The sequence below is a fragment of the Hyperolius riggenbachi genome, chromosome 1 (assembly GCF_040937935.1).
Source record: "Hyperolius riggenbachi isolate aHypRig1 chromosome 1, aHypRig1.pri, whole genome shotgun sequence".
Classification (NCBI taxonomy): domain Eukaryota; kingdom Metazoa; phylum Chordata; class Amphibia; order Anura; family Hyperoliidae; genus Hyperolius; species Hyperolius riggenbachi.
The window spans coordinates 488,686,577-488,702,871 of NC_090646.1; the positions used below are offsets into that span (position 1 = coordinate 488,686,577).

Consider the following 16,295-nt stretch of genomic DNA (forward strand, 5'->3'; position numbering starts at 1 on the left):
GCAGGCAGTGGCTGCACTCGATCTCCATCCCACTCTGTGACCCGGCGTGTGTTTACACATGACGCTCCAGGTCATAGAGAAGGAGGGAGACATCGTGTATCCGAGTGCAGCCGCTGCCCGCCTGCACACCCACCAGGACTGAAAGGTAATTGTGGCTGCTAATATCCTTGCAGCAGGGCCGGGGGGGGGGGGGGGAGGGAGTATGCGTGCGGGGGCCCAACGCTGAAGTGTGCCCCAGGGCCCCTTGAACCGGCCCTGTCTGTTCATTGTGTTTCTTCTGATTAATGTAAACTTTTATATGGAGACCTACAGTTCAGCCACACACCCAGACCTGGTAACAAACATGGTGGTGGTGTAGGCATCATCCTTTCTCAAAACTGTTCATTCAGCCCCCTCCCCGCTGCCCCTTCTTTCTGCTTCTCATCCTTTGAAGCCCACTCAGTCCGTGTCTACTCCCCCTTTCACCTCCAAATCGCCGTAATTTATCGCCCCCCAGTCTTTTCCTTGACCACATCTCAGCATGGCTTCCTCTCTTCCTGTCCACTAACATTCCCTCAATCATCATAGGGAACTTCAATATCCCCATTGACACTAAATCATCCTGCACCTCCAAATTTCTGTCACTTACCACCTCCCTTGACTTCACACTTTGGCCCACCACCACAACCCATACTGACGGCCACACTCTCTAATCTTCACTAGCTGCTGTTCCCTATCCAACCTCATCAACTCTTCCCTCCCCCTATCTAATCATAACTTACTCAAATTTTACATCCTTCCATCCGGTCCCTACACATCCCCACATCACACTTCTGTACACAAGTTCCGCAACATTCGCAATCTCAACCCCCAATCACTATCAGCCTCTCTGCATCCTCTACTTACTCTATCCTCTTTTACTGATCCCGAACTAGCAGCAGATCATTATAACATCACCTTAACTTCAGTTATTGACTCCGTGGCTCCCTCCTCCACGGTCTAATGATGCCGGGCCCTTTGACAGCCCTGGCTTAACGAGGAGATCAAACTACTGAAACGCCCCTCCCGAATAGCTGAACGGCGCTGGCGAAAAAATAACTTGCCTGAGCATTCTCACAGTTACAAAGAGGCTTTGCACACACTCAGACAGGCCCTTACTGCAGCCAAACATTCATGCTTCTCCTCACTAATCTCTTCACAGTGCCACAACCCTAAACTACTCTTTGCTACATTCAACTCCCTCCTCCAACCCCCACCTTCCCCAAAGCTCAGTCCTCGGACCACTCCTTTTCTCTATCTACACATATGGTCTTGGTCAACTCATTAGCTCCTTTGGTTTCCAATATCACCTATACGCTGATGATACCCAGATCTACATTTCAGCACCTGACTTGGACACCTTAACAGCTTGTGTCCCGGACTGTCTCAATGCAATCACCTCTTTCATGTCCTCCCGTTTCCTGAAACTAAATATGGACAAGACTGAAATAGTAGTCTTCCCACCTCACAACTCAATGCCCCTGCCAGAAATCACTATTTCTGTTGATGGCACCTCCATAACACCTGTCCCCCAGGCTCGCTGTCTAGGTGTTATTTTAGACTCAAGTCTCACATTCAAACCACACATTGCCAAACTATCCTCCTCTTGTTGCCTCCACCTAAAAAACATCTCCCGCATCCGCCCTTTTCTAACACAGGACACTACCAAACTTCTGGTGCACACCCTGATTATTTCCCGACTAGACTATTGCAACTATCTGCTCTGCGGCCTCCCTAGCAACCGTTTAGCCCCGCTACAATCTATCATGTGTTGCACAACTCATCCACCTCTCCTCCCGCTTCTCCAGCCCAATTCCCCTCTGCCAGTCCCTTCACTGGCTGCCAGTCACACAAAGGATACAATTTAAAATTCTTACTCTCGCCTACAAAGCTCTCCCAAACATAGCTCCTTCCTATCTAAATCAACTTATCTCCAGATACCATCCTACACGCAGTCTCCGCTCTGCTAACGATACCCTTCTGTATTCCTCCCTGATCACCTCTTCCCACTCCCGCTTGCAAGACTTCTCTCGATCCTCTCCCCTCCTCTGGAACACTCTCCCTCAACACATCCGCCACTCACCCACACTTACTATTTTTAGGCGCAATCTGAAAACTCACCTCTTCAGGCAAGCATACTCTCCTACCTAGGACACTGCCCACTAACCACCATTTATACCACTCCACACACAGCTTCCTTTTATCTACTGTGCTATACCTTAAATGTTTAGACTGTAAGGCCTTTTGGCCAGGGCTCCCTTTCCCTTTTGTCTCACAATGCTGTGTAATGGGTGTACATACCTCCCACCTTTTGTAAAAACATGTAGTTAATGTGTTCACTGTATCAGCTGTTATATCCTCTTGTCTTGTATCATGTGTTGTATCGTATACTCTGTACTGTTATACCTTATATGCTATTGTACAGCACCACGGAAGATGCTGGCGCTATATAAATCAAAAATAATAATAATAATAACACAACACTACAACAAACATTATGCTCCATATGAAATACAGCAAACATGACACAAACATTACATGAGAATTGCAGCAAACACATATAACACAGCCACATATAAAAATGCAGTGAGCATTACCCCACATATGAAATTTGAGAATGCACCATATTTGAGAATGCAGTAAACTTTACCCTATGTATAGCAAATGTTACCCCGCAAGTGAGATGCTGCAAACACTACCCTACATATGTGTAGGTAGCAAAATGTGTCCCCTAGATATAGATCGACCCCCCAGTATAGATAGCGATGTGCAGTGTGTGTCAGGCAGCAGGAGGGGAAGTAATTACTCACCTCTTCCTTCCATGTTCCAGTGATGCGTACCACCGCTCGTCACTTCCTGCAATGACGCCCACTGTACTTGGAACGCGTAAGGAAGAGGCGGGTAATTACTTCCCTGCCTGCTGCCTGACATGCTGCGCTCATAGCTGGAGAGTGGACGAGGGGACCCACGTGAGGGAGGGGGGGTCCGACACCCCTCCCCACCGATGTGCCCACTGCCCTCCTTCCTGACTGCTACCCCCTCCAGCTCCGCGCCCCCTCCCCCCCATGCTGCCTGAGGAACCTGCCTCATCCCGCCTCATGGGCGGCCGTGGGCTGGCAGCCTCCATATTCCTTGAATGTGTTTTTTTACCTTTCAGCCAGCATGAAGTTTCCATCTTTTAGAGCTGGTATCTTGCGAATCGGATTCACTTTGGCATAGTCTTCACTTAGCTGGTCTCCTGCAACAAAAAGTGCATAAAGATGGTTTATAGAAGGCAGAGATAAAATGCTGAGTACACCTGTGTGGCACCAGATATCTAGCAGGGTCAGCACTCTTGGCATTGATGAGGGCAGTGAGGGCCAGTTAAAATCCCCTAGTGATTTTGCCCCTGCAGAAATGACCAATTTACTACAGTAGTTACTAAAAGCCTGTAAACCATATTTAGCCATGCCCTACCTGCTTCCCTGCTTCTCCCTCTGCACTGCAATGTCTTAGGCCCAGTTCACACTGAAAAGCGCAATTGCAGGCTGATAAGGCTGGTTTTGACCGATCCGCCAGGCGGATCGGTCAAAACCAGCCTTATCAGCCTGACGACAGACTGTACACACTTGCAAATAGTCGGCAGAATGGCCGCCCTGCCGGCAGGTCTGACAACCCGTCGTTTGCAGGAATCAGGTGTGTATACGCTCCTTTAGATTAAAGCTGATTAGTGCTATGAGATTTAGATTGCAGATACTGCAAAAAAAATGCTCAGAAAGCTGGTGGTTGGGATGGGGTGTAACCTAAAGTCATGGGGCCTTCCAGCGAAACCTTGAAGGGATGTTTTTAATAGAAAGGGGAGAGGGGGTGCGTGTCCGCCGCGCGAGCACGCTGGATGCTTAGAAGGAGAGCTCCGGGCTAAACCTCCAGAGAAAGCTACTCCAAAGCGCATTTTGGCACTGAATCGAGCCAAAAGATGTCGGAAGAAGCAATGGAAGTGGGGGCAATAAAAAAGGCACTAAGTGGCATCTCAAACTGCAGAAGTTACCGGAGCTTTTCGCCGGAATCCATGCGCGCAATAGAGACAAAGATGGCGCCGACGAGAGCAGGAGGTCCGGAGACTCCACCGCAGCCGAGAACCATCACCCCAGCTATTCCAGCACGGCACAAGAGGAGGATTCCTCAGATGGCAGCTCACCCGCGGCTAGAAGCCCAGTGAAATTGAAGCAGAAGCTGGCTGACACGGAGGATCAGGTATGCCCAGCGGCCATCTTAGAGCCTGCTGTTCTGAACTCACAGACAGTGTTAGAATGGTTCCCAGCCACGGAACAATCAGTAACCCAGGCATATATGAAGGATCTGATAATGTCTCTCAAGTCTTCCATGTCTAATGATATTAGACAAATAACTAATCAGCTACAGCAATCAGTCAGTTTATTAGGTGACAGAGTCGCAGCAGTTGAATCTAATGTCTCATTAATTACCTCAGAGTTCAAAAAAGCAGTGGACTGTATAGATGAGAACCAAAATGACATCCTATGGTTAAAGGGGAAAGCTGCAGACCTGGAAGATAGAAACAGGAGATCTAATCTGAAACTGAAAGGAATAGCAGAGGCTGTATCAAACTCCCAGCTGAAAGATCTCATAAAGAAGATAGTCCACGCAGCATTACCTCATGTAACCGACATAGAGCTCTGCATAGAAAGAGCACACAGACTACCCCGTCCCAGTCACCTGCCCGACTCCACACCGAGAGATGTCATTTGCAATTTGCAATTTTATCATATTAAAGAAGAACTGATGCAATAATTAAGGCAACACGGCACACTACCTGATCCTTATAAGGACATCACCTTATACTCCGACCTCTCACAAGCCACACTGGCAAAGAGAAGATCATTATGGCCTATTACTAAAGCCTTGCGGGACAAAAACATCCCGTAGAAGTGGGGATTTCCCACCAAATTGTTAATCACAAAGGAAGGGAATGTGTCAGCCATCTCCACTCCAGAAGAAGGAGTAAAACTGTTAACCTCCTGGGGAATCCAAGCCACTCTCATTTCTGCGAAGCCACATTGCCAACCGCGCTCCTCCAAGATACAGCCAGACTGACAGCCAGTTACCTGAAAAGCTGTTAGGAGGTCGACCCACCAGCCACCCTAGCTCTCGACCCACCACCACTTCCCCCCGTTAGAAGATGGTATGAGCAATACCTGTTTGTTGTCTCTCTTGATGTTGGTTGTTATCTACAGTTTTGTTCATAAACAAGTGTTTCTGCAAGCAGTCTCCGCACTGAAGCTTCCAAGCTACCTGCTACTATGCCCTCGTTTTCCTCTCCCTACTCCCTCATCTTAGGATCCATCAGGCTTCTAAAATTACACAGTCTCTCAGCTATTATTGTACGCTATTCCCTTGGACTTACAATGATTAAGTTTACTTCAATCAATGTTAAGGGTCTCAACAACCCAGTTAAGAGACATGCACTCTGGAAGGAAGCTATGAACTTGCACACTGATGTCTTATTCGTCCAAGAAACTCACTTTAAAGAGGGCAAAGTCCCTAAATTTTCCCACCCCTGCTACCCATTCATCATAGCAAATAATTTTGAAAAGAAAAAGAGAGGGGTCTTAATTGCCTTTCACAAAGACTTGGATGTGAATATAAGATCCATAGAAAAAGACCCTCATTCCTGATATATCCTGGTGGAATGCACTGTGGACAATATTGATTATATTTTGCTGAACCTTTATGCCCCAAATAATGGACAGACTAAGTTTCTACGGAATTTACTATCAAAAATTAAGAGACCTCCATCCACATGCCTAGTTATAGGGGGGACTTTAATTCCATTTTTGATTGTAAATTAGACTCCTCCAATCCCCACACAAAACCAGCTAAGAAGCTCTCAGTTTTATTAGCTAAGTTAGATCTGTACGACCCCTGGAGATCACTTCATGGAGCAGAAAAATATTTCACTTTTTTCTCCCCAGTACACCGCATGTACACCAGAATTGATTTCTTTTTGGTAGACAGACACACTTTACAAAAGACAGGACGCTAAAATTCACTCTATCACTTGGTCGGACCATGCACCAATCAGCCTGCAGTTGGGGAGCCCACCTGGTATCAGCAGATCAATGTGACGACTTAATAACTCATTATTATTATCTGAGATGAACCAAAAACTTATCGCAAAGAAAATCTCTGAATATTTTGAGTTAAACTCATCAAAGGAGATTGAAGAGACTGTAATATGGGCAGCTCACAAGGCAGTGCTTAGAGGGGAACTAATTAAATTGGGAGCACAAACAAAAAAAGCTAAGACCAAGGAAAGTGACAGAATCCTTTCAAAAATTAGACTAGCTGAAACACTCCAAAAAACGTCCCCAACAATGAATCCAAAGATATTATTTGACCTCAGGCAAGAACTTAGATTAGCACTAACCTCGGAATATGACTTTAGAATTTCCAAACTCAAATATACCCATTACCACCAAAATAACAAAGCAAGTCCCTTATTAGCTAAGATTATCAAAAATAAGCAAGCGAAATCTAAAATTCTAAAACGAAATCATCCCTTCACGAACAAATTATTAACTAACCCACAACAAATAGCAGATGCTTTTAGTGATTTTTACGGGAAATTATACAATTTAAAGGACCACCCTAACACCTTCCAACCCAAACCCTCCCTGATTTCCGATTTCCTCACAAAATTAAACCTCCCTCAGATTTCCAAAGCCCAAGCAAGCGTCTAAAGCACTCCCATTACGGTATCAGAAGTGCTTAAAACAATTAATAACTCCAAAAATAATAAAGCCCCTGGACCCGACGGGTTTAGCAATGAATATTTTAAAACCTTTGTCACTTTGTTACCCCTGAATCTTACGAAAGTTTTCAATAACTTTATTCACTCCGGCACCATTCCTCAAGAATTTACTAAAGCAGTGATAACTGTGATCCCTAAGACAGGTAGGGATCCCACAAATGCCTCCAACTACCGCCCAATCTCCTTGCTCAATTGAGATCTAAAATTCTACTCCAAAATCCTAGCCAATAGACTATTCGATTTGCTGCCCGAGGTGATTGCACTGGACCAGGTGGGCTTTACCAAAGGCAGACAGGCTGCGGACGGGACAAGGAGGGTTCTTACTCTAATTTACAAAGCAGAGGCCTCTCGAAGGCCTTCTCTGCTCCTGGCTTTGGATGCAGAGAAGGCCTTCGATAGGGTACACTGGGGATTTTTGGAGGCGGTCCTAAATAAATTTGGTATAGATGGGTCTTTCCAACAGGCAATATTAGCTTTATATAAATCACCCACTGCATGTGTAAACGTCTCCGGGTTCATCTCTAAAACATTCGTTATATCCAATGGAACCCGCCAAGGGTGTCCTCTGTCACCTCTGATATTTGTTTTAATTATGGAAACGTTGGCAGAGTATATTCGCATGAATCCCCTCATCAGTGTGGCAAATATGAGTTAAAAATTAATCTGTTTGCAGATGACGTTCTAATCACTATGGGTAATCCTTCTGAATCCTTACCAGAAGTTTGTAAAGCTATCTTAGAATTTTCTAAAGCCTCACCATACAAGGTGAACGATCACAAATCAACTCTGATGGGTATAAACCTACCAGACTCAATCAAGCACAACATCTCTAAAGTTTACCCGTTCCCATGGGCCAAATCCGGTATCACATACCTAGGAATAACCATACCGCAGACGACAAAAAGACTATACTCTGCCAACTTCCCTCCATTATTACAAAATATTAAATAGGACTTATCAAGATTGCTACCCCACGAAATATCATTGTCTGGAAGACTTGTAGTTTATAAAATGTTTGTGTTCCCAAAAATCTTGTATTACTTCCGAACCATCCCAATCTCTCTACCAAACAGCTTCTTTAACTCCCTGAACTCACTAGTGTCTCATTACATTTGGAGATCTAAGAAACATAGACTTTCTCAACAAACACTATTTGTATCAAGCAAGTTGGGAGGCTTTGGCCTTCCAAATCCTCAACAATACCACCGAGATTCCCTATTAGACATGTCCCAATTCTGATGGAACAATGCGCCCAGCAAACATTGGGTCCGCCTTGAGAAAAACCTCTCTAATACTCCCCTACAAGACATTATTCTCCTTAACCTTATGGGCAACGCACCGTGGATTCAACCCCACCCATTTATTTCAGCTACAAATCTAGCATGGAAATACATCAATAACTTAAATCTGACCGCAGAGAAAACGTCCACTATCCAAGTACCTATTCAAATCCTCAATACAATAATTCCAAACCTGAATACTTCCAAATGGATAGCATCTGGGATTTCAAAATTGAATGAAATTATAGGTCATGAACAACTCCAGTCATTCTCCTTCCTGAAATGGAAATATAAGCTACCCAACTCAGAGCTATACACCTATTATCAGATAGCTCACTTACACAAGAAAAGGCCCATACAAATTCCTCGACTTCCAGCAGCTCTCTGGGAATTTATAACCAATACCACACCTCAAAAAAAAAGGTATAGCTCTATGGTATAGTTGGATTACCAATTCTAGCAACTCCACTCTCAATAAATATTTAAAAACATGGGAATATGACTTAAATACCTCTGTAACCTTGACAGAAATGACCAAAGCTACTTTAAATATTAAAAAATACTCAAAATGTGCTTCACACATCGAGACAGTCCAAAAAATTCTCACAAAATGGTATTACACTCCAGTGAAGCTGTCCAAATTCACCATTGACGTCACACACCTCTGTTGGAGACAATGTTCCCATACTGGCACATTAGTTCATATATTATGGGAGTGTACCATGATACGTCCCTTCTGGGAAGAGGTAGAAAGCATACTAATTAAAGTTCTAGGAGTTAGCTTCAAATTATCCGCCAAAATGGCTCTACTTGCCATAGACCTAGACCTAATCCCAAAAAATCTGAGATTAGTCTCTACACACATCCTATGCATTGCTCGACAATTAATAGTTTCCAATTGGAAAGAAACTGACAAGCCTAACACCAACCAACTAATAAAGATGCTTAAATTTAATCTACAGATGGAAAAGCTGTTTAAAATTCGTAATAACCAACTTACTCATTTAGACGTATGGTCGCTTAACTGGGAAGAATTGACTAACTAATAAAAGATTTTCTATGGTTATGTATGCTTCAACAGATTAAGCAAATCTTAATCCTCAAAGTGAGAAGTAATATCTGGATCCCCCCCCCCCCGCCTTTCCTTACCCTTCTTCTCCCTCTGAAGGTAGTGCTGCCTTCCCACTAAACTGTAATCCCAGGTACCATGATTGGGAGTCCCTGGGACCCTACAGTGTTCAACAATGTACGGTAAATTGCAGCTAGTGTCTGTTTGAAATTGCATAACAGCTAGAATGTTTCTGCTTAATGAGTAGTGGCCAACAAGTATAGAGCGATAAAATAAGTCGTTAGGTAGGATGTAAAAGGTGTTTGGGAAAGTTGCTCAAACATCTGGTTCATATTTAGAAGTTCAGACCCGAGTATTAGCTACTCTCACAGGTATTATGAGTGGGGTCTTCAAAGTTTTTATAAAAAATTTGCATAACACACTGTTGTTATCTCTGATATCCTTGTTTGATGTATATTATCATATGTATCACACTCGCTTTTGGAAAATGTAATAAAGATTATTGAAATAAAAAAAAGAAAGGAGAGAGCATGCACAATACTGCTGTACATGGTGTACACACAGCTAGTGATTGGGAAATGAATGTAAACAATATGCAGGCAGGTGTCATACACACGGCCCAACAATCTGCCCAACTATCTTCCAAACGTGGTTTGTTAGAAGATAGTTGGGTGTGTGTACGCAGGGCCGCCCCGCTCATGAGGCGGGGTGAAACATTTGCCTCAGGCGGCAGATCTGGGGGGGCGGCACCCGCCTGTCCATGCGCTGGGGGCCGCCCGCCGAGCTGGAGGGGTAGCGGGCAGAAAGGGGGTATTGGGCTTAGCGGCGGGGAGGGGGGTCGGACCCCCCCTCCCTCGCCTGGGTCCCCCGATCTGCGCTCCCCTCCAGCGTTAAGTACAAGCCTGCATATGATGAAGAGGCAACGGGCGGGGGAATCACTCACCTCTTCCGCGTTCCATCGTGCGCTCCACTGACGTCACTTCCTGCAAGGCCGTCCACTTACAATGCAGTGGGCGGCGTTGCAGGAAGTGACGTCAGTGGAGCACGCGATGGAACGCGGAAGAGGTGAGTAATTCCCCCGCCCGTTGCCTCTTCATCATATGCAGGCTTGTACTTAACGCTGGAGGGGAGCGCAGATCGGGGGACGCCCAATACCCCCTTTCTACCCGCTACCCCTCCAGCTCTGCGCCCCCCCCCCCCCCCATGGCTGGGGGGGCGGCGATTTTTTCTAATTTTGCCTCAGGCGGCAAAAAGTCTAGGGCCGGCCCTGTGTGTACGGCTGGCAAACAACCAGACGACCAACTGATAACAGGTTATTTGGCATGCAAAAGCAGATGCATTTCTGCGTGAGCATGTCTCATGGTAAGCTATTTTAGCCAGATTTGCACAGCCAGACTTGAAAGGGTTAAGCTTGATGTTGAGCACGCATACATTTTCTTCTGATAAAACAGGTTGTTTGCCAGAGCCAACCGGAGGATCAATCTGACCAACTATCATGCAGGTTGGATAGTGTGTACAGTACAAGTCTTTTGAACAACTTTGCTGTTTTTGAATGCAGACATGTTGTGCAGTTTGTGGTTTAGCTTGCACGTTAAGTACACAGAGACCAACATGCAGCTTGATTATCATCTGACTTTAGTCTGTTGGACGATAATCACGCATGTGTATGCATGCAAACAACTTGATGAGCAACTGATAACAGGCCATTTGCCCAATCCAACTGTTGGTCTGATATCATGTAGTTGGTGCGTAGTTGGTGCCTGTGTACAAATTGTTTGAAAGACTTGTACTTGTTTTGAACGTGTAGTCCGTAAGTCCTCTTGCGTGCGCCGTATGTTCAGTTGGTTGTTTAGCTGTCTAGATGTGTGTACGTACAGGTCATGTGATACGTCAGGTTGTGTGGTTTGTCATGTTGGTCATGTGGTTTGTCATGTTGGTCATGTGGTTGTGTGCATGTTGGATGTGTGTATGAGCCTTTAGTATTTAAGTGAGTTGGTTGTTCAGTTGGTTGGTGTATGTGTATGTACTTGTCGTGTAAACAACTTGTTGTGCGGTTGGTCATGTTGTGCGGTTGGTTGTGTATTATGTTGGACATGGTCCTAGAATTGGCTAGGGAAGAGTGAGTGGATTCACTGGCCACCTTGTCTAAGTTTTTTCTCTCTCACCTGTTCAAGTTGGAAGAACAGGTGCCTTGAAGAGAAACCAAGGATTGAACTTCATTCCAATAAGTAGCTGATACTCCCTTTTACCACAAGAAATCTTTACTGTTTCTCAGATAGATCATCAAGGGGGTCTGTATTGCTGATATTGTGGTGAAATCCCTCCCACAGTGTGATGTCATGACCATGGTCCTGACAGTTTTCTGTCTGTGAACCTTGTTGCATTATGGGAAATAACAGCTTTTTCCAACTGCCAAGCAAATAGTACCTCTCTCTGTACATAGAACTCTAAGTAAAAAACATTCCGTACAAATAACCTGACAAAATTGTCTTTCCTGTGGACAATTTTTTGCTTTCTTTGCATTGTCAAGCGTGCGTCCTCTACCATAGACTGCTGACACCTGCTAGCAGTTTATGGAATTGTTACACACCTTGCAATTACATGCACCAGGAAATCAGTTTCACGCATATGGCGGACGGAAAATGAACTCGCTCGTTGCCATTGAAAAGCATACTGTAAGATTTTGGATTGTGCAAATCGTCCAGGCGCCGTGAGTGACCACCTTTTTGGGTGTAGGAGGTATGTCCATTTAGCTTAAGTGATTAACCAAATTCCCCCCCCCCCCCCCAAAAAAAAAAACATTGTTGAAGTAAAAAACAGTAATTGTCAACCCAATTCACTTTTTAACCAGCAAATGCTATCATCCTAGTTTAAATAGATAGGGATCTGCATAGCTTTACTTTGCTGCTATAACAGCTGCCTATGGGAAGGTAATCCTCTAGATCATACATGTCAAACTCTGGCCTGTGGGCCAAATCTGGCCCTCTGAGCCATCAGATTTGGCCCTCAGGTGGTTTCCCCACTTTGCATTATGTTTGACCCACTCTAGACCACCAGGGAAGTCATAATGGAGGGTAAGCTCTAGATCAACAGGAAAGCCATATAGGGAGGGGGACAGCAATAGATACCAGGGAACTGTATAGGAGAGGGATGGGAGCCACTAAACACCAGGGAACTGTATGGGGAGGGAGGACCACCAAACATGAGGGAATTGTATAGATGAGGGAGGGAGGACCACTAAACATTAGGGAACTGTATAGGGGATGGAGGGGGGCTATTAGGCACCAGGGATCTTTATAAGGGAGAAAGGTGGCCACTAGACATTGAGGTTAGCCCGTGACTTAGTCCCAGAGCTCAATTTCGGGCCACTTTGTATTTGAGTTTACACCCCTGCTCTATATTCTGGAGCAGGAATGCAAGGATTTACTACAGGGTATGCAGCTGCACAGCCGCAGTGCTTCAGCACATGAAGCTCACAGCGAACAATTGTTGTGGCTGAGGGAGGCTGCACCCAGCTGTTTAGAACTTGGTGGTGAGTGCTGCAGTTCAGAACACAGGATTCCTCAGTATGTTCTACATGCTTCAGCACGTGCTACGGTTCTGTGTGTGTAGGTCCTGGTGCTTTCTGGTTGAGTTATTGTGCTTTCTAGACATTTTCACAGTAACATAACTGATGTCAGATCTAGGAAGGCAGAAATCAGATGGGTTGGTTAAATTAAATTGTGGCATCCCATGCCAGACACAAGTCAGTGGACCTTTCAACATAACTTTCAACTGGAAGTAAATATTTTGAGAAGATTGCATGACTTTAGCTGTTAAATTCATATATAGCTGTTAACCTCCTTAGTGGTAACCCCGTGTGTGACACGGGGTAAGCCGCCGGAGGGTGCCGCTCAGGCCCTGCTGGGCCGATTTAAATAATTTTTTTTTTTTGCTGGACGCAGCTAGCACTTTACTAGCTGCGCCAGCACTCCGATCGCCGCCGCGCGCCCGATCGCCGCTATCCGGTGCGGCGCGCGGCCCCCCCCCCAGACCCCGTGCGCTGCCTGGCCAATCAGTGCCAGGCAGCGCCGAGGGTTGCATCCGGAGTCCCAATGACGTCTCGACGCCGCTGACGTCGGTGATGTCATCCCGCCCTGTCGCCATGGCGACGGAGGAAGCCCTCCAGGAAATCCCGTTCTTTGAACGGGATTTCCTGATCGGAGATCGCCGAAGGCGATCGAAGCGGGCGGGGGGATGCCGCTGAGCAGCGGCTATCATGTAGCGAGCCCTGGGCTCGCTACATGATTTAAAAAAAAAAAATTAAAAAAAACTGCTGCGCTGCCTCCTGGCGGTATTTTTCATACCGCCAAGGGGGTTAAATCTGTTAATTCATAACCATGAAAAAAAAACTCCTGTGACAAAGCTGCCTCAGATCCACCCTGCACATAGATTTTCAGTTTTCAGGACTTCAGTCTATGAACCTGGCTGAGAACTTGAGAAGAGCATTGACGCTATGCAATTATTTTTTTTAAAAGAAAAGGAAAAATGGTGCAATGGAGACTACAGGAACATCAAACAAATGCTAACAAATCAATCATATGGCCCAGAAAAAAACACAGAAAAGAATACTTAGGTTTCTGTTGGTCTAATCCAATCCTTAGGCTTACAATGGTAGCTGCTGCAACTAGTCTGTTGTTGTAAGACTCCAGTTGGGGAACTCTGCCGCAACACTTGACAGCACAATTGACACGTACAGCAACATTTACACAACTTACACAGCTTTATAAAATGTTCAAATCGTTAGGGGTGAAACTAGAAAAGAATGGGCCTCTTCTTTATGCCATTTCTTAACTCTCAGAACCAGTGCACATCAAAAAGCGCTAGCGTAATTGCAAAAGCTCAGCGCTTTTTGAAGTGATTTTTCACAGCGATTCTAGGCATGCGCCTAGCGATTTTCTAATCGTGCCCAGCGATTTTTGGAGCGTTTTGGTGTAGAGTTTTTGTTACAGTAGAGCTGGAACTGAACAGCTTCTGTAACAAAAACACTTGGAAAATCGCTCTGTTCTATCGCTTTTCTGAACGATTTTCCACTTTCCTATACTTATTGAGGCTGAGCCGCCTCAAAAAAAGCGCAGAGATGCTGCAGGACCCGCGTTTCCATTTGGGAGAAAATTACATCGCTCTAGTGTGATCGATTCCATTCAAACACATTAGCCAAGCGCTTTTCAAAGCGCTAGCATTTTTAAAAGTGCTCAGAAGTGCTCATGGTGTGCACCAGCCCAAGATTACATTTGTATCATATTTCTCCAGCTAAATCTGATATTGACATCCACATAGGTTGAGTTCTTCTACAGTATTTACACCGATACTAAACATGGCAAGGTGGCATAATGGATAGCATTCTTGCCTTGCAGCAGTATGGTGCCTGGTTCAAAATCATGTCTGCCTGGGATTCCTACCACACCTCAAAAAAAAACTAAACAAAAAAAACGAGAATAAGTTAAATGGTTCCCCCCAAAATTTGGCCTTATTGTAGGACTATAATATGAATTAGATTGTGAGCTCCCAATTGACAGTTACTGACATTATTAAAACCTTTAACTATGTGAATTAATAATAATAATAATTAATAATTAAACTCCACATCTTTATGAAGCCTCTGCAGGCCTGCTGTTTGGACTGTTTGATATTGGAACTTCAGAATTCACCTGGTCTAACCATGTATTCAGAAACCTTACCCTTCTGAAGTTATGACAGACATACATTTTTTTTAAATTGCTCCTATCCTAGCTGGAGAAAGCCAGCTAAATGTGTGTGTCGGATGTGTGTCTGGGGAAATCCATGCTCATAGAAGCCCTTTAAAGTTCATGCACATCCTGTATTTATTGCTTAATGGAATCGGGGTGACCTCTCTACTTGAAGAATGGTTTCTGCTTTCTGGATCTTCATCTAGAGCAGGGGTGTCAAACTCAAAGACAAAGTGGAACAAAATTGTACACTGGGACCTAGTCGCGGGCCAACTTCAATGTCTACTGGCCACCTTCCTCCCATATCAAGTTCCCAGGTGTCTTATGGCCCCCCTTCAACTTTTATATATTGCCCTGGTGTCTAGTGCTTCTGCCTGCCCTATACAGTTCCCTGGTGTCTAGAGCTTCTGCCTCCCCTATACAGTTCCCTAGTGTTCAGTGCTTTACCCCTACCTCCGCCATATGGCTTACCTGGTGTTCTAGGGCATCACCTCCATTATAGCTTCCCTGGTGGTCTAAAGTGGGCCAACATAATGCAAAGTGGGGAAACAACTTGAGGGCCAAATGTAATGGCTCTGCGGGCCAGATTTAGCCTGTGAGCTGGAGTTTGACATGTATGATCCAGAGGGAAACTCTAGAGTCTTGCCTGGTGTGTTTAACGTAAGGGGACCTGTATTAGTTATGGATGCCAGCTGTATCAATGACCACATAGTTTTGGCTATGTAATGGAAATGAAATATAATGCAGTAAGGAATATAATGTCCTATACAGAGAAGCTACATATAGGATTAGGATTCAGTTTTTCACTAGAAGGGGGGATATTGCTACAACTTAGTTTCTTACATAAGAGTATAACCGGGGGGGGGGTCTGTTATGATTGTGCACGTACCAGAGACATCATACCCTTATGAATGGAGAATATCGCTATACCACAGTCTCCTTACGTAACAACACAGCTGGTGGGTCAGATCTGTATTTACACAAAGCAGAGCTCACATGAATTCTTTCTGACTCACCTTTAAATAGCCACATCTCGTGGTGGTTGAAGGGAATATTGTTAGCCTTAGCGAAAATGTACACAGAGCGGGCTGGCTGGGATAACAAATCCACATAGAGCGTGAGATCAGGCATGGTGAATGTCTGTAGAGTTCTGCTACTAATTACAGCTAGCCTGTGCAGTGAACATGGAGGCGCAGAGCCCCTTGCTTTCTGTAGAGACCAGCCCCCTTCACCACTAGCAACCCGCCCCTTTACTTCTCATCCAGATCTGTAGTTTGAGAAACTGGACATGCTGCCTTATGTTAACTAATCTTGGGTGTATAATTGGGGCTTGGATTTTACTCATTAACTTAGTGTAGTGCAGAGATCACCATTTCATTTTTTAACGTTAT

At 45.0% G+C, this 16,295-nt stretch overlaps 1 protein-coding gene across 1 annotated transcript in view; it reads right to left on the bottom strand.

Annotated features, from left to right (window-relative positions):
* Positions 1-16,111, bottom strand: part of LOC137522480 (glutathione S-transferase theta-3-like) — a 37,762-nt gene extending 21,651 nt beyond the window's left edge. The window contains exons 1-2 of the mRNA XM_068242548.1: positions 15,921-16,111; positions 3,169-3,256 (exon numbers count right to left, since the gene is read on the bottom strand). Coding sequence (XP_068098649.1) covers positions 3,169-3,256; positions 15,921-16,035 — 203 coding nt within the window. The 5' untranslated portion in view covers positions 16,036-16,111. The remainder of the gene's footprint in view (positions 1-3,168; positions 3,257-15,920) is intronic.
* Positions 16,112-16,295: the final 184 nt, after the last annotated feature.